The sequence below is a fragment of the Pleuronectes platessa genome, chromosome 17, assembly GCF_947347685.1.
Source record: "Pleuronectes platessa chromosome 17, fPlePla1.1, whole genome shotgun sequence".
NCBI classification, from domain to species: domain Eukaryota; kingdom Metazoa; phylum Chordata; class Actinopteri; order Pleuronectiformes; family Pleuronectidae; genus Pleuronectes; species Pleuronectes platessa.
In genome coordinates this window covers 2,748,932-2,768,684 of record NC_070642.1, presented here as the reverse complement: position 1 = coordinate 2,768,684, position 19,753 = coordinate 2,748,932, and the positions used below count along the sequence as shown (strand labels likewise).

The following is a 19,753-nucleotide window of genomic DNA, read 5'->3' as shown; positions in this document are numbered from 1 at the left end:
CTCATGTAGCAGTTCTTGGTGTTTTAGTGGTCATTAAACATGTATAGCTCTTCCAGTCCACACACCACAGCCCTGCAGTGCTAGTCATTAAACTCAGTGAATCAAACTTTCTTTGCCAACAAAGGCAGCTTTGTAAAGAAAAATACCTTTGTGTTCTACTAATGTGAATACTTCATGATTCAGACACACTGAATCAGCTGGGGACCTGTTTTATCTGAGTGGCTGGTAAGATCAAACTTTGCTGTTCTTCAGTATGTCCATTTTTTTGCAGAGTAAGCATGCAGCAGAGAGTCTATTTATGTTCATTTAGTACTCTGCCCTCAGCAGTGCCACACCTTTAATCAACCATTTCACAGAGCAACAGTCCTTTTATCTCAAATCAGCAAGACCCGAGAAAAGTGTGTGCGTTGCAAATTGGACTTTACTCTTTTATAGGCTTCAGATATGAACAGCTTTATGATGAACAACAAACACACACACAAAGAGGGGCCATGTTCCTCTGAAAGGCTGCACTAAGCATTTTTCCGGAATGCGCACGCGCACGAACGCGCACGCACGCACACGCGCACACACACATGCACACACACACACACACACAACTTTGGTTTGACTTTCACTCAAAACCTCATACCTAAACTTAATCATCACCAATTATGCATAACCATAGCCCTAACCCTAACCACAACTGATACCTGACCAATGACCTTAACCAGGATCTCAGAAATTAAGTATTGTCTCATTAGGACAGGGCTTTAGTCCCCATAAGGGACTGCTTGTCCTGACAAGGAGAAGACAAGTATGGAGCTTTCGAGGGCCTGATAGGACTCCCTTCCTGAGCGGTTGAACAATGTGCTGTTTGCCCCATGTTTTTTCCTCCCCTTTCTTCCCATGCAGTGTCACAGGGATTGGGGCCTGGCCTTAAGAGCAGATAAGTAGGTTGGTGGTGTCTAGGGGAAAGAGGTTTATGTCCAGGGCTGGCACAGAGGCTTTGCCCCCTGTAGTGCCCAGGTCGCAGTAGCAGACTGGGGAGAGAAGTGTTGAGAAAACAGGCTGGGATCCCTGAGACAGGCGGATCTCCCTCCAATCAAAGAGTCACCGCATGATCCCTACCAACACATCCATGGTCTCCTCTGCAGCCCTCTCAAGAAAAATGTTTTCCAGTTTCACAGTTTTTAACCAACATATAGGCTACTTCAGGAAAAGCGACACCTGTTTACAGAATTAAGTCTTGACTGAAATGAGAGCTGCAGATTCCATCTTCCTGTGATATTGGACTACTTTCTCCAAGACCGCACAGGTAGTATCCCATTATGTCATGTTGAGACATAATCCTTCTGTGAGAGAAGCTACCAATGTACCAATATTTAATTCTGTTTACTGCGACTCTACTCGGATTACTTTCACGATGGACGAGCTTCTTACCATCAGGGACACTACACCATCCGATTTATGTCCCAACTTCCTCGCCTCTTCCGTTGATTTAGTGGACTTACTCATCGAAGGTGCTGCGATCCTCGGCTACGCAGCGAGACTGCGCGGGGGACAGAGAGGAAAGCGCGCCAGGGCTCTGGTGTGCTTCAGGGAGAGACGATTACACTCACCTCTCCCGAGCACACTGCTCTCTAATGTCCGCTCGCTTTGCAATAAGATGGACGAACTGCGCCATCCCCCCCATCACACCTCTCTCAATTCAGGAGAGAGATGTCAACAAACTACTGAAGAGACTGAACCCCCGCAAGGCAGCTGGACCAGACGCTGTCTCCCCCTCCACACTAAGGCACTGTGCGGATCAGCTGTCTCCAGTGTTCACGGACATCTTCAACACCACACTGGCTGAATGTGTTGTACCCGCCTGCCTCAAAACATCCATAATCAACCCCGTTTCCAAGAAGCAGAGGATCACAGGCCTTAATGACTACAGACCAGTCGCCCTGACCTCTGTAGTAATGAAGACCTTCGAGCGCCTCGTGCTGACCCACCTCAAGACCATAAAAACCACCTCCTCGACCCAATGCAGTTTGCCTACAGAGCCAACAGGTCAATAGACGATGCAGTCAACATGGGACTCCACTTTATCCTCTGGCATCTTGACTCCCCCGGCACCTACGCCAGGATCCTGTTTGTGGACTTCAGCTCCGCATTCAACACCATCGCCCCAGCTTTTCTCCAGGAGAAGCTGACACAGCTGAGCGTGCCTGACTCCACCTGCAGGTGGATCACTAACTTCCTGACCGACAGGAAGCAGCGCGTGAGGCTTGGCAAGCTTGTCTCTGAGACCCGGACCATCAGCACTGGAGCCCCACAACGTTGCGTGCTCTCCCCTCTACTCTTCTCCCTCTACACCAACAACTGCACCTCCAGCCATCCCTCTGTCAAACTCCTGAAGTTTGCTGACGACACAACCCTTATTGGATTAATCTCCAATGGGGACGAGGCCGCCTACAGAGAGGAAGTTAACAGCCTGGCTTCCTGGTGCAGCCAGAACCACCTGGAGCTGAACGCTTTGAAAACTGTAGACATGGTAGCAGACTTCAGGAGGAGCCCAGCTCAAACAGCCCCCCTCACCATGTGCGACTCCCCAGTTAAAACAGTGGAGTCATTCAGATTCCTGGGGACGATCATCGCACAGGACCTGAGGTGGACGGAGAACATCACCTCCACCATCAAGAAGGCCCAGCAGAGGATGTTCTTCCTGCGGCAACTGAAGAAATTCAACATGCCGCGGAAAGTAATGGTTGACTTCTACACAGCCATCATTGAGTCCATCCTCACCGCATCTATCACCGTCTGGTTCGCTGCCTCCACTGCCAAGGACAAGGGCAGACTGCAGCGGATCATTCGGTCAGCTGAGAAGGTCATCGGCTGTGACCTGCCGGCTCTCCTAGACCAGTTCCACTCCAGGACCAGTAGGAGAGCACGCAAGATCATTGCTGATCCTTCCCATCCGGTCACCAACTTTTCCAGAGACTCCCATCCGGAAAAGGTTCCGGGCCATCAGGACTAAAACCTCGCACCATCTGAACAGTTTTTTCCCCATGGCAGTGGGGCTCACAATCAAGCCCCCTGCATCACACAGACTCTGCATCACACTGACTCTGCCCCCCCCCCGCACATAACTTATAATTGATATATTATTGGCACTATCACCAATCTCTGCACCTTAGCACGCACGTGCCCATAACTCTGGTACTGTATATATTTTGTTCTATATTGTTGTTTTTATATTGTTTTTTTATGTTCAGTGCACCAACGAACGACACCAAGGCAATTTACTGTATGTGCAATCATACTTGGCAAATAAAAGAATTCTGATTCTGATTCTGATGTGAACAGTTTGTCAGTTTTTAGAATGGACATAAGAGTCTCTGCTTTTGGTAGATGTCTTATAAATGTCAAAAGCCAGGTTAGGTTAGAATTGGTATTATTCATATCATAAAAGATTTGAAAGTTCTTAAAGTACCATTGCCTTACTTCATCATGGGCAAAGACAACCTTATAATCAGTGTATACAATAAGTTCCTAAGTTCACTTTCATAATAATAAGCCATCAAGTGAAAAATCCTCACTCAGGTGGTAACATTCCAAACCATCTCTAAGCCTGGAAGACTCCAGCTGGGGTTTCAACTTCCCTTCCTCTCACCTTTCAAATTGACAAGACTCACGTTGCTAATATGTGTTTTGATATCTGTGTTGTTGAAGCTTGTTAGTTGACCTCTGACACTGACTCGGCTCTTGTGCCAATGAACACATCGTAAACATGGGAGTAGGATACTGAGAAATCCCAACATGGAACACCTCAGTTGGCATTTATGTGCTGTCATTTTTCATCACACTGACATTTGGCCAAGAGAGTGAGGTGATGGTACCCAGTAATACAACAATATATGAACATGCACTGTATGTAAAGGGGCCATAAAAAATGTGATGAATTTAACGGAAAGGAGAAACTAGCAGAAAACAAAAAAACTTGCCAGGTGAACGTAGGGCACAAAGTAGCCATAGAGGGCGGCGGGGATACCAAAGGCCCAAATGCGATATCCCAAAGACTTCCAGATGTTGAGGTTGAAGACCTTGCTCATTGGGGGGAACTTTCTGCCAGTCTGTGTGTTAGTGGATCTGACGGGCAGGAGGGGCCTGTAGGTTAAGCCAGCCAGCATCAGCACAAACATAAGGATGCAGAGGACACGCATGGTGTTATGAAGGCCCACTCTCTCCAGCAGACCCGACAGCGCAAACGGTAAAGTAATGGTGAAGATGCTGCTGCCGGCAGTAACGATTCCATTTACCAGGCCCAACCGCTTCTTGAAATAGTGGCCCAGGATGACCAGGCTGGGCTGGTAGGCAAAAGAACACCCGCAGGCGAAAACTATGCCATAGGTGAAGTACATGGGACCCAGGGACCTGCGAGGGAAAAAACAACAGCATACATCAATGTACAGCTTTTCAACTCCTTGCTGACATTCATATTTGACATTTGATAAGCCAATTTTTGGTGTATCTTGACAAGTGGTTGACTTTTGTGTTTTCTCTCAACCATAGAAATTAAAACAAATAGTATGTCCAGTTAAAAATGATTGTCGTCTACTGGTGTACATCCAAGTACAGGTACAAGAGCTCCCAATGTTTTAAAAGTCTTGTCTGAGATATAATAATCCTGTATCTGCTGTATTTGTATCACATAACTAAGACATTTTGCACCAGAACGTGGTTGTCAACATGCCAGAAGTTTATGAATGAAACTTGTCAGTTACTTGATGAGCGGTTTACTACTTATATGTTGCACATGAATGTGATGAAAACGTGGCGGTAACAGACTGGCTGCTTTGCTTGGATCAGATATTTTTGTATGTAAGTGTTAGTGTTTCCTCACATGTAGAAAGGTATGGGTTTCAAGGAAATGATAAGATTTCCTTGAAAGATTTTTAAACGACAGAGTGGCTATGCACAGAGCCTCTCAACAGCAGAGTAATGTTGAAAACCATTTTGGAAGCCTGATCGTTTCCCAAATATAGAATGAATAAATTCCTCTCTAATGTAGCTGTAAGCAGATATAAAGTCTTTTAAAGAGTTCCACAACTATAATTCAACATTTACAATGTCGAAAAGAACAATTAATAAATGTTAATTAACAAACCATTGTTGTCGATTTCTGGGTTTTAAAGCTGCCTGAGACGTTGATGCAGATTGTTATCTTATTGTTACAGTTATTGTTTTGTATTTAACTTGATTATGTTTCTCATTATATGCACAGGGTTTCATGCACATCTGAACACGATCACATGAACATGAACATGAACCTAATCCTAAAAATTTCAGTTTCTAGTTTGTTATAATGAATTGTAAGCCATGTTTAAAACGATTGCAAAAACTGCTTCTAATGAGAATGATGTTAAAGATATGTGTTAGGTAAACTCCTCATTCAGGAATCACATATCCAAACAGATAATGAAATAAGTCAATCTCTTCATTTGGTAGTATTAACTATGAAGAGTTAACTAAATCTACTGGCTGACTAATGTCATAGTTTATGTAGTTATAGTACGATCTTGCTTGAATTAACAAATTTATTTGCTTCCTTACGTGACAAAGGAGCTGGCCAGGAGGCCAACCAGGCCGACCGCAGCTCCGCTCACTGCAGTTATCCTGCAGCCAAAGATGTCGGTGAAGACGCTGACGATGGGAGAGCAGAAGAAGATCATCCCCATGGAGAGTGAGCCCACCCATGCTGCAGGAGAAACAGAGTGAGAGCAAAACAGGGTGAATGAATGAGGAAATCTGACATAACAAGCTGTAAGATTATCATTCACATTCAAAACGGAACACTGCTAAAGACACAAAACAACTGCCTGCGGTAAGAGGGTTTTAATGATAACAAAACAAAGCCGGATGAGGAAATAATATATCACTGTATCCATGCACACATTCACTCACACAAACATATACACTGTACAGTCTGTTTACTCAGGAAACTTTCTTGGGCATTAACTATAATCAACATTGTTTGTATCTGAATCCATTTTTTTGTGTAGCCTTGAAGAAAACATTTATAGAGCTGCCACTTGGCTTTCCAAACCAGCAATGACTAAGACCTGCAACAGCAGGAAAAGAGAGAGTTGAGAGGACATGTAGGAGTGGTCAGAAAAACACTTAGGCCTAAAATATAACCACAACAACAACACAAAGATAGCATGGAGATATATTTCACCTCTTGGATACATGATAACAAAACACCTCAATTATTCTCCCCATTATACTTAAAGATAATCGCAAAATAAATATTGTATATATTACTATAAAGAAATCCTGCTCTTATGTCAAAAACTGTACAGCAACCTCTACTGGCTGACACTGTCTACCTAAATACTATCTTTCTGTACATAATACGTGTAAAATTGACTTTGAAAAACTGTTGTGACGTCTGTTGCTCTAACAGAGCTTTTTAAAGTTTGAACTAGAAATACGTTACAGTTGTGTGTATCATAAGTGAAGTGAGAGTTTACCTACACATCTGTCCACCCTCATATCTAGTGAAGACATGGTCCAAAATAGTCATATTTTTAAAATAATAAATACATTTTTAGTACACTTATAATTTACTATAAATTCATATATGACTTCATACGGAGTCAGCTGGAGAGAACCCAGCTAATAGGTTGACATATGTGATTGAGGGGGATAAGTGAGAAACCTTGCAGAGGAGGAGTATAGAGAACCAATGGAGAACATTGTCATGTGGTGCAATGACAATCTCCTGTGGAATAATCTACCACTTTCAGTTCGGGAGGCAGACACAATCTGTACATTTAACAGTAGGCTTAAAACCTTCCTTTTTGATAAAGCTTCTAGTTCGAATTAATGCGGCAGAAAGTTACTTGTCCTATGTTCTAAAATAGGAAGCGTTTACTTTAAAAAGGCATAGAGGTATTGATGGCTGATCTACTGAGTGGGCCACATGATTTTCATCGTACTACCATACAAACTAGTAGCCAGTCAGATTTACCTTGAGCCTCAGTGTACCCCCAAGTTCGGCCTGTATCATTGTATCATTGATTACAAGGCAAAAACCCCTGATGACGCTAAGACGCAAAGGGAATTTATGACACATGACACACAGAGCTTCTCTTTCCAGATTCTCCTTCCTCTTCTCCATCCCTATCACATTGAAGTAAGTCACACCTCATCATTACATGTTACTGACTTGACCCCTTCCCCGAGTCCCTTTGCTTTATCGCCCGCAGATCCGGGCCTGCTGTGGCCACACCATGGATTACGATTTGTGGATCACGCTTCAGAGGTTGCAATGATGGATCCAGTATGGCGGATTCTATATCGTGCGGGCTGATTGTAGTGGTAATGGCGGATCCTGTGTCGGGTTTGCATCATATAATGGTGGTGGACCACAACCGAGGCGGCGGCTGATGAGGGATCCTAATTAGAGGCACTGGACAATGACTGTGGACTATAGAGGATCCGATCTGGATGCTGGATCATGATCTGGCTGGCTGCTGACAATAGACTATGATTGCAGCAGGACTGCTTGACCAATAGTATTGAAGTTATCCTTCTAAATGTTTATCCTCATCAATGCTGCAGAAAACTTTAATCTTGATGATGTTTTCCTGCACTTGACAGCTATTGCACGTCTGTCCGTCCTGGGAGAGGGATCCCTCACATGTGGCTCTCTCTGAGGTTTCTACGTATTTTCACCCTGTTAAAGGTTTTTTTTGTAGTTTTTCCTTACTCTTGCTGAGGGTTAAAGACAGAGGATGTCACACCCTGTTAAAGCCCTATGAGACACAAATTTTGATTTGTGAATATGGGCTATACAAATAAAATTTGATTGATTGATTTTTTGAAGCTCAATATCAGCAAAACCAAAGAGCTTGTGCTGGGCTAACAGAGGAAAAGAAGGCTCCCCGAGCCTGTTCTGGTCGCTATCTGGGAAGGAGGAAGTGCAGAGGGAGGACTCCTAAGTCAAATTCCTTGTTTGTGCTCACATGCCAGTAAAGGGGATTCTGGTTGAACACACAGTTTTAGCCATGGCATTTGACTTCTTCAAATTTGGATTATAATGTTAAATTACAATGTTATATTATATACCATGAGTTTTGAGTTATGTCCAAACATGTCTTTAATTACAGGGACGCGTGACCTTTGATCACCAAAATCTGATCAGTTCATCCACGAGTTCAAGTGGAAATTTGTGCCAGAGGTTTGTCCTCTTTAGGCTAGAATGGGACAGTGAGGTCACAGCAGCCTTGACCTTTGACCTCAAAAATCGATCAGTTCATATTTCAGCCTAAGAGAATGTTTGTGGACAATTTGAAGGGATTCCCTCCAGGTGTTCTTGACGTATCACGTTCATGAGAAGGGAATGAATTTAACAACTTATATATTATATAACACCAATATATAACAGAGCTGTTATACTTTGTGATTTTTTTTATTTACATGCCTTCTAATCCCCTTTAATCATGATTTCCTAGATACTATTAAATATTTTTGCTTAAATCAAATTGTTAAAGATGCTACACATTTAAAAGATTGTACTTCAACCGCTAGTGGTTTTCTCCCCATGATTTGGAATATTATTGACTTTTATGTCTCAGATCACAAAGCTGTTGTTTTCAATGTCCCCTCATCTCAACCCACTGTGTTTCGCTGTGCCTCTGTCCTGTCACGAGTCATTATTGATGACTCGGCAGGAAATTCTGCAAAGCTTTCTCCAACCCCTTTAAATCTAGCTCTCTTGTGCAGCAACAGCACCATGATGACTTGGTAAAGTCATTCAGCAATATCTCCCTCTCTATCCATGATGTAATCCCTTCAGACTCAGACAAAAACTAAAATGAAGAAAGACTAAATGTGAATAGAAGTCTGAGTATATCTTGACATTCGGTTCCCTAAAAACCCCATGGTCTGATATCAGGCTTCCGAAAACCTCTTGAAAGTTAATGCTGACGAAACAAAATCCTCATGTTTGCTAAACTAAATAATATCAGTCCGATAGACTGGCAACATGGGAGCCTGATATTATTAATAATAATAATATTGTGCCAATTTCAACAGATGGTTGATATAGATGTCCCTAAAAAATATATGTTGGTCCCCTGATAATTTACAAAGACAAAATGTATTATCCGAAAAAGCAATGCAATTTCAATTATAATATCATATTTTATGCAGAAGATAGCATCTTTTGTGTCACTGGCTCTACATTAATCAATAATTCTGCAGTTTAGTTTGCTTTGCACAACCTTCAGAGACAATTTTTTATCAATTAAGCATCTTTTCTAAAGTAATAGACACATATATTGATTGATTGTTATTTGATAAGCCAATTTTTGGTATATCTTGACAAATGGTTGACTTTTGTGTTTTCTCTCAACCTTAGAAATTACATCAAATAGTATGTCAAGTTAAAAATGATGTTGTCTACTGGTGTACATCCAAGTACATGTACAAGAGCTCCCATTGTTTTAAAAGTCTTGTCTGAGATATAATAATCCTGTATCTCCTGTATGTGATGAAAACATGAGGATGACACACTTGCTGCTTAGCTTGGATCAGATATTTTTGGTATAGGTGTTAGTTACACACAAGTACCTAGTCTGGACCACTAAACTCTGGAATGACCTACGAACTGAGATTAGATTTGCTGCATCTGATACTGCTTTTAAACCCCTTCTTTTTTTGAATAGGCTTTCATCTCTGCCAGGATTAAAATTGTATTTAATTGTTTAATGATGATAATTATGATGCTGGTTGTTGTTATTATCATTGGAAATGTAAGGAGATTCAGATAACATGTATATTTCTGAGGCCTTATCCAAAGTTGTTATTATATTGCTTAAGACAAAGGGACAGCATAATATGCCTACTCATGCTAGCTGGAAACAACATTATTTACTCTGCGAGTGCCAGGTACATTGTTTTTGGCTTTTATTCCTACAAAGGAAAAGAAGGAAACACATGAATATGGAAAGGAGAAAACCTTTTAACAATGCTGACAAAGCATACAAATTGTGCAAGCCCTAATGGAGCACCCTTTGACCATAAAGAGGATAGAGAAGCTAGGAGTGAGTGACATGTGTTGCTGGGAACCCCTGCCTGCCTGGGAACCTTTAAGGTCTCCAATAATATCACGGTCTGATACTAGATAATAGTATAGAGAGGATAACAATGACTAGACGGGTGAGGAAAAAGTCTGCACATGTGGTGCAACATATATAGACTGAAGGGCTGAAGTTGTTTTTCTCAATTCTGAGGCCGGGTCAGGGGAAAATATTGGGAAAAGGTAGAGCAGCTGGAGTTTAAGTGTTTTTGTGGTCTGTTTTTTACATGAGAGAGCACTGTGTCAGGTTTCAGAGGTACTACTGGTTTTACCAATGTCTTTATTCTCTCTAAGTCCTCATCTCAAGTCATGCTGTCAGAGTATTACACACTCTCACGTTTCCCCAAGAGAAGTAGTGAAGCAGCTTAGAACAAAAACACCCTGCTATCATGATAAGATTAATCACAATTGTACAGTCTAGCCAGTAAAAACATCTATTCACAGTTAAGAAAATCAAACTGCTAAATTAATAAAAGTTGATGAGGTTAATGTTTATTAGTTTTGTAACCATGTGGTTATAACGGGACACATTTAAACTGACCTGATGATGGTACATTAAAAATCAATAGGGATCACACATTTTATTTAACTAAATTCTGAGGGAAGCATTAACATCTTTAATATATGAATCAGAAAGTCAGGTAATTTCTTCCCTAAAGGCAGTACGATTCATCCTTCAGGTATGTCTGTACCAAATGACGTGGCAAATCATCTCTTACTTTTTGAGACATTTCACTCCAAACCAAAAAACTACAAACTCATTCTTACACTAAGGAAAATGTCAGGGCATCACCAAAGACAATATCATTCAACCTCTGGTGACAAGATTTAATGTCAACCTATCTAACATTTTAAAGAATTCCAATTTGGACAAAAGCGGTTAACCAACCAACTGACTAATATTGCCATCTGTTGACCTATGCCTTTTAGTGTGGCCAAAATAAATCTACAGGGAATTCCAGTTTGTTTCAAGTAATATATTTTCTACAGACATTTTGCACAACTTTGTCACACCAGAGAATGTAAAAAGTCAGAGATATTGAAATGATCAGTAATTATATAGAGCTTTTCTAGTCTTGAGGACCACTTAAAGTGTTTTTAAAGTTTTGCTATCCACCCATTCACGCAAAAAATCATATAGTGCATCTTTGTACTTTTTCTCTCATACGTCGCTCATACACTGCCGTCACAGTTGTCAGGGGCAATTTGGGGTTCAGTATCATTCCCAAGGGAATGGGGGGAAAGGGGATCGAACTGCCGACCTTCTGGTTAGTTTACGATCCGCTCTATCTCCTGTCATAGCTCTCCCACAGGCAGGCATTTTTGTACAGACTCTTCAGAACTTTTCCTCCCTCTTAACCACTCGGCTGTAATTGATATAAGTTGTATTCTTTACACGCATGGAGAAGTTTGGTTGGTTAGATAAAAAAAAAATCTGTGGCAAATACAAAGCCAAACTAATGGGATTGTTGATGCTGGAGGGAGTTGAATTGAACATATTCTGATGAGCAGCGATATCCCTTTGTCAAAGGCTACACATATTATACTTTCACATGAAAAAACACAAATGTGTAAGCTACATATAGTTTCCATCCTCTTGCTAAATACCAGTGTAAGCCAGCACAGTGCCAAAACTTCATAAGATTTCTCCCAGACACTGTTTTCGGAAGAACGCCCCAAATTCAATGGGATCTGCTCTGCCTGGTCAAATACTTCTGGGGATAATAGCTCCCTTTAAGCAACATAATGTAATAAATGGCAGTGGACAAGAAAGCAAGAGAGTCCCTCAAAGACAACAGGAAATTGTTGTTATGGTTTCATCTGCTGGCTTTCTTGATTTAAAAAGCATTTACGCTTCAGACAAAGGAATTCCACATTGAAAAATGTAATTTCAGGACTCTCTTTGTCCCAGTGACCATCCATTGGTAGCCGCGGGACACTGACAGATCAAGCAGAGTTGCCCTAAGACGTCTGTCTGCTCTGCTGGAAAACCCCTCTGCTCTGAACTCGATCACCCCACAATGAGTCAACCTACAGCAGTGAACACTGTATAAAACCCTGCCTCTTAAAAACCTGAAAGGATGTATTCAAAAGCAACTGAAATGACAATATAATGACAGTTCTTGGACTGTACAGATGTAGAATGCAGGTCCTTGTTGTCCAGTCCTATCAGCAGTTTGCTGTTTGACCCTCTTGTGCTGCCTAGAATAATTGCTCCTCACCTTTTCTGTTGCACCCAATAACCCTCCAACACACCGAATATGACTCCCATCATATTCCAAATAGGTTTTGCGAATATATTACAAATGATTACAAACTACTATTTACCATAATAATTTCATAAAATGGATATTGTTACAGTTAGGGCTGGGAAGTTGACCTAATAATGTATAGAAACTGACATTTATAACCTCTAACTGACTTAATTTGTTCATGTCGGTAAGTTTGGTTACTACTTTCCCCGATGCGTGCTTACAAGAACTATCAGGTTTCCGGTGTTCATTTTGCAGCGGCGGAGCAGGTAGATTGTGTCGTTTCCTGTCCGCCCACCTCTGCTGACCTACAGTACTTGAACTTTAAACTGTGTTTGTGTGATTCGCTCTAGAGTTAATGAGACCCGTATGTAGCATTGAAGAAAAAGTCCAATATTGGAGACGTAACGTGACACACAAAGCCAGAACATAAAGTTACCTGAATGATCCAAATTTATGATCAGATGCCTTTGATTAGTTACTAAATAAATGTGATTGTGTGAAGAGCAACAGAGACAAGCAGACACACAGAAACTCTTGCAGACAGGAGAAAAGTTCTTCCTATAGATTATGACGCAACTTGGTGTTTTAACTTCATTGTTGCAGAAGAAGTGATTTTAATATTTAATATTAACATTAATATATATACAGCACGTTTTTATAAAGGTCAGTTGGCATAAAATAATTGTTCATTAAATGTTATCGAAGTAAAAGTTTGAAATCATTGTGATATTGACTTGAAGTCATATCCAATGAAACAGTCAGGAGCTTGTGAGTGATCTTCAATCCTGATTTTCCCTTTAATTCACACTTAAAACCAATTTCTAGGACCGCCTTTTTCCACTTGCGTAATATCTCAAAAATTAGACAAGTCCTTTCGCAAAAAGATGCAGAAAAACTAGTCCACACCTATGTTACATCCAGATTGAATTATTGTTATTTATTATTATCAGGCTCCAGCAGTAAGTCGTTAAAGACTCTGCAGCTTGTCCAAAATGCCGCAGCACGTGTCCTGACGAGAACCAAGAAGAGAGACCACATTTCTCCAGTGTTAGCACCGCTACACTGGCTTCCGGTTAAATCTCCTCACCTTCAAGGACCTTAATAATATGGCGACATTTTAACTTAAAGAGCTGTTAGTACCTTATCAATCAACTAGATCCCTCCGCTCCCAGAATTCAGGCTTACTTGTCGTCCCTAAAGTCTCTAAAAGTAAAGTAGGAGCCAGAGCTTTTAGCCATCAAGCCCCTCTGCTGTGGAATAATCTCTCACTTTCAGTTCAGGAAGCAGACACCATCTGTACGTTTAAGAGTAGGCTTAAAACCTTCCTTTGCGATAAAGCTTATAGTTAGAGCTGGTCCAGGCATGTCTTAGACCTGCTCTTAGTTATGCTGCTATAGGTCGAGAAGGTCAATAACATCAGCTGGCGGTATGCATTAATTAGTGAGACAGAACTTAACTTGTCCTATGTTCTAAAATTGGGAGCGTTTAGTTTAAAAAGGCATAAAGGTATTGATGTCTAATCTACTGAGTGGGCCACATGGCTTTCATAGTACTGCCATTCAAACCAGTAGCTAGTCAGGTTTACCTTGAGCCTCAGTGTACCCTCCAGTTCGGCCTGTATCATTGATTAAAAGGCAAAAACGTGATGACGCTTAGGTGCAAAGGGAATTTATGACGCATGACACACGAAGCTTCTCTTTCCAGCTTCTCCTTCCACCTCTCAAATAATTATCACATCAAAGTAATTCATATCACATCAATACATGTTTCTGACTTGACCCCTTCCCCGGAGTCCCTTTGCCTTAACGCCCCAGATCCAGGGCCGCAGCAGTGGCCACATCATGGATTACGATCTGTGGATGGCGTAACAGAGATCGTAATGGTGGATCGAGTTTTGGTGTATTCTGTATCATGCTGGCTGATCGTAATAATATGGCGGATCCTTTATCGTTGGCATCTGATAATAGTGGTGGACCATGACCGAGGTGGCAGCTGATGAAGGATCCTAATTGGCGGCAGTGGACAATGACAGTGGACTATAGTGGCATCCGATCTTGATGGTGGATCATGATCTTGCTGGCTGCTAACCATAGACTATAATTGCAGCAGGACTGCTTGATATATATATAGTACACTTGACATCTATTGCACTTCTGTCTCTCCTGGGAGAGGGATCCCTCACATGTGGCTCTCTCTGAGCCTCTACATTCTTTTTACCCTGTTAAAAGGGTTTTTAGTAGTTTTTCCTTACTCTTGTTGAGGGTTAAGGACAGAGGATGTCACACCATATTAAAGGATTAAAACAAGGGTTGAGACAAATTGTGATTTGTGAATATGGGCTACACAATTAAATGTATCTGATTGATTGATTGATATCACCTAACCATAGTGACTTGTCAGCAGTTTACCCATGACTTTTATCGATTTATTCAAAATATTTTGTAATTTATTCTGGCTAATCATTTCAACCCTTTATTTTAGGCATTTGTCTAGTTTCTCCATTTGCCTCAGAGAACCATTTCGAACATTTATCTTTTTGACACACTGTGATGGCCCAGCCGGTGAGCAGTGCCCCACATGGCTGAGTACAGCCAAACAAAGGAAATCCAGAGGCGTGGTGTTGGATGGGCGGTACTACCCCAGAGGGTCCTCATAGGGAACTCCTCCCCTCCCAGGTGTCTCTGATTGTCCCTCACAGGTGGATTGAATCAACCAGGCAATCAGGAGCCATCTTAAACCTCAACCAGAGGATACGGAAGCCAGACTGTCTTGAGCTACAGAGGAGTGAGAATCAGACGCTTTCCCAGACAGTCGCAGGGTAAGATGCCTTTTATATTAATGAACAGGAATAATTGCTGTCTCTCTCTCTTGGACCAGGAAGAGCCCGACGGAGCCCCTGATGCCACCTGCCAGTCCGGTGAAGCTTTTTGAGTTACCTTTATGTGCCCCCTCCCTTTTCCCTCTCAGGTTAGAAATAAACTCCTAAGTTATATTCACCACAACCCCTGCTTCTGACTGCTCTTTTTTCCAGTTTGTGTACCCACTGTTTACTCTTGCAAGGCCACGTTCTCACAACACACACTTTATCTCATAACTGTAACTGTGTTCCAACTAGGGTTACAGTGGTAACGGTTTAACAGTTTACCATGGTGTTAAAACTGATAATTATCACTTGTTTTTTACTGGTTTTGAAAACGTGTGCATATGTATCTCCTCGACGGCCTGTCAGTCTAATCTGGTGTCAATGCAACAGGCACACACACAGACTTAAATATAAATTATATATCACTTTTCCAGTCTTGACGACCACTCGACAGCTTAATCACCTTTTTCCATTAATGCAAGGGTAAAAATAATCTGAAGATATAACATACAATAGTAAAACAGTCACAGGGGATATTTTCCTTTTAATTTAAGTATATAATTCATACTTGCATACGTAATCTAACCACTGGTAAACAATGGACAAGAACATCGAATAAGACCATATGTGTAAAGCAAAGAGTTGCCCTAATGGATCCCTGATGATTTGTGAATAAATTCAGGAGTGCATTAAAGCAGCTGGCTGGAGTTATCTACTAAAGTAATGGAAACCACTAATGGACAAGCATACCCTGGCTCATATAACAGTTGAGGTATGTTCAAATAAACAGCTTGTTCCTGTTGCACATTCTAGGAAACTGTTGACTGAAGATGCTCTGGGCAAAATCTGGTTCCAACATGCTGGAGAATGAAGGCAGACGGACAGACACACACGCACCTGTGCACTTTGTAAACTGATGAAACTACCATTTTCATCTTTTGTCAAGATTTGACAACTTCCGTCTTTCTAATGCAGCAAATAATAAGTGTGCAATTGTTTTTATTTTAGATAAACTGCTGTTTCTCTCGCTAGAAATACATAAACTCCTGTGGTGGAAAATAATTCTCCTGAGCTTTGCTATAGTTCAACTTCTTTCGATGTCAAAAAGTTGTAGCTTTATTTGAAGTGTTGTGCTACAACTCACCTCACATTCTTTCTTCCAGTGTTACCTGCAGGGAAACTAACACCTCTGGCCTTTACTGCTGGATGGGAACACACAGTGCACAGCACTCACTGGGTCTGCACTGACACACATTACGGATGGCGCAGCTCAATTATTTCTGAAGTTGCTGCTGCAGTAGATCTTCCACTCAACAGCTTCAACAGGCAGCTGGCTTTACAAGCACATTTTTATTTTTATATGACTTATATGGTTCAGGAAGTGAATCACACTGTACTTGAACTCACTTTTGGCTCACACAGGGCAGAGTAAAATGTCCTTGGGTTAGGACTGAGAGTAGAGGACAAAGAAAAAAAAAAGAAAAAAGGCAGTTTTTAAAAAAGGCAAAGAAAAGTGTAGCATTGTGTGTAGAGAGCTCTGTGTTTCCTAGTAGGGCCTTGAATTGCATCCTGCCACAGCTTTGTTTCTTACCATTTGTCTCAATAGAAAAAAATTGGCAATGCACTCTCCCTCTAAAAAAAAACAAAGCAGAGCCAGTGGCAGGGTTAACGGGTTTACAAGCTGTGGCCTATGACAAGCTTAACATGTTTGGCAGATAGCTGAAACTCATTACAAATTATCCCTACTGAGGGAGTATTAACAAAAGAACCACTGGAACATCTCCCCAGCTGACTTCTGTCTGCTCTGAAATGTATATCCATTGCCATGATAAACCATAGATGAAGTTCTTTGAATAAACAAAATCTTGCCTGGGTCGGACTTAAAGACACAGAAGCACTGAAGTTAATGTTGAATTTGTGTCAAGATGATGCATGTGTTGTCAGGTAAACAGCTCTCTCATTACTACTGACAGCTACAGTAAGTGGGAGGATGATATTAAAAGCAGGATATGTGGGGTTTTTTTTAGATAACAGGATTACATTATTAGAAAAAAGCCAATTGGTGCGTGACTGCATGCACCTTGGTGTTACACTGATCCTTTCAAGCCTTAATCAAAGAAGCCCAGGTTATTACTTTACTACAGATCATAATTAATCCCTATTCAGACTGGACTGGCTCAACAGGAGGAATTACACTACAAAAAATATTCAGCTAGATTTTAGAAAAAATACATGAAACAATTTAAACAAATGTCTCATGCTTCATAACGGCAAAAACAAAGGTTTTATTGGAATTAAATGGAAAGACTGAAAGAGTAAAAATCTGATAGGTCTTCTTGGCCCTGAACGCACAATGAAGCATCACAATCACTACTCCAGCTCCTGCTTTGAGGAGATGGAAGCCATTTGCAGAATGCCATGTGCTTGTATCTGAAGTTGTCCCTTGTGTCCCACATCCGTTTTCTGGCCTCACACCACAGGAAGAGAAAACTTCTGCTTGATGATGCAGCTAAAAGTTCAGGGGATCAGGCGGAGAGTAATTTATGGCTGCGTATAAAACAGGGAGAATTCACATAATATGTAGAAAATGCTTGGAATGACTTCCCGTATTCGAGAGGTCCATAAGAGAAATGGGAGTTGTGTTCTTTGTAAGAGGAGAGAAAAAGGGGTGGTGTGGCATAGCTGGTTGGTGATTGGGGGAGCTTTTCATCCACCCCATTTTAAGTGCATAATATAGAAATGGCTACAAGACATTTGGATTTGCCTTAGGTTGCCACGATGTCTGCAGAGCCTGACTGGTCCAATTTTTGCCTGCATAAAGTTTGAAGATGGAATAGTCTCATCAAAATGAGTTAAGTCCTTCATTGAGGTTACTGAACTGCAGACAAAATGTGACTTTAGATAAACTAAACACAATAGAGAAAATAAAATCTTTTTTTTATCATTGCATATTGCCAGCAGCAGTGCACATGTACTTATAATCTAACTTTAAAATGCAGATATTCCCATTGCAGAGGCTGTCTGTGCTAACTTTTTAAGCTCATTAACTGAGCTGACTGATCATATGCCTCTCATGGTGCTGCATGTGATGTTTGATGAGGTCTGAGCTGTCATTGACAAAGTGAACTACCACCAAGACAAGACAGAGAAGAGATCAAAGTTAAATCAGAGTTTGCCTCCTCTACCATTTATGGGCTTTAAAGACACAAATTAAAGCTTCATTCATTGCTAAATAGCTAAAAGCTTGACTGCTACAAAATAAGTGGCTGTATCTTTGATAGCTATGTTTCTTATTTTACACATAAAGGATTTGCAAAAAAAGCAGAACTGTGATGGAAACACAGTCAAACACCTTAAATCGCATCAACTGAGTCTATTCCCATTGACTGCGTTGACCTTTCAATATCAAACTAATACCTTATGGCACTGACTCAATGACCCCAGCAGTAGAGATTCAGTACATCCCCCACCGTTTCAGTCACTCAGAGGTTGCCTGACAACAGGCCAACATATCAATCTGCTCATGTTGTCTTCCAGCCCCTCAGGCTGTGGCCTGATGATGTGTGTCATCTGCAGAAGCTCTAACAATTGGTCCTTCTGCTGCCACTGAAGGCCTGCTCCAGGCTTTATCTCTTGGCAACCTTCACCTAAACTCACGCTTACACTCCACTGAGATCAAACAGCCAGTTAAATATTAACCTGTGTGTGCTTAAAACTTGTCATGCCTTTTTGGACTGCTTAGATCCTTATAATGTTTCTGTTATTATGACTTAGGTTGCCCAAACAGGCCAGCAGTTAGAGCTCCACACTCAAATGTTATTAAGTCTGTAACTTTTAGATCTACTTGAAATGAAATTAACAGAATGAGACTATTACTAGTTGGGTTTCTGCTGGAAAATGACACAAATCTACAAAAAGTGATTCCACACGGCAAGACTATAGCATTTCAAATGAGGAAAACAAAATAAGAAAAAATGTCTGAGGAGTTATATCCTTGGAGGGTTACAAAGACCTCCATATCATAGCCAACGGTACCCTGAGTGCTGTTAGGTGCCGGGATGAAATCCTCAGGGCTTGGCAGTGGGCCCTGGGTTCCTCCTGGTGCAGGACAATGCCCAGCCTAATGTGGCCAGAGTGTGTAGGCAGTTCCATGATGATAGAGGTATTGGTGCCATTTGCTGGCCCTCACATTCCCCTGACCCAAATCCAATTGAGCACCTATCGGAAGTAATGTATCATTGTAAACAATGATGCCAAGTACCTCCATGGACTGTCCAGGCGCTCACTGATGCCCTGATCCAGTACTTTATTATGTACTGAAGACCTGCATTTTCCGGTCTTGCGATAACATTCAAACAAAGGAACAGATTTAGGAAGTGAAACGCTGGAGTGCTTTTACTTTGAAATGGTTTCAGTGTTGAAAGTGTTGGAAATTCATACATTACAGACATGGACAGATACATAGATTTAATAGAAAATTATCTTTCACCCGAGTTTTAATGTTAATCTGTTGAATTTATG

General features: G+C 41.3%; 1 protein-coding gene across 1 annotated transcript in view; it reads right to left on the bottom strand.

The window, feature by feature from the left end:
• The window catches only part of slc16a10 (solute carrier family 16 member 10), a 37,748-nt gene that overhangs the window by 9,590 nt on the left and 8,405 nt on the right, over positions 1 to 19,753 (bottom strand). The window contains exons 2-3 of the mRNA XM_053445136.1: positions 5,581 to 5,725; positions 3,972 to 4,401 (exon numbers count right to left, since the gene is read on the bottom strand). Of these exons, the coding sequence (XP_053301111.1) occupies positions 3,972 to 4,401; positions 5,581 to 5,725 (575 nt within the window). The remainder of the gene's footprint in view (positions 1 to 3,971; positions 4,402 to 5,580; positions 5,726 to 19,753) is intronic.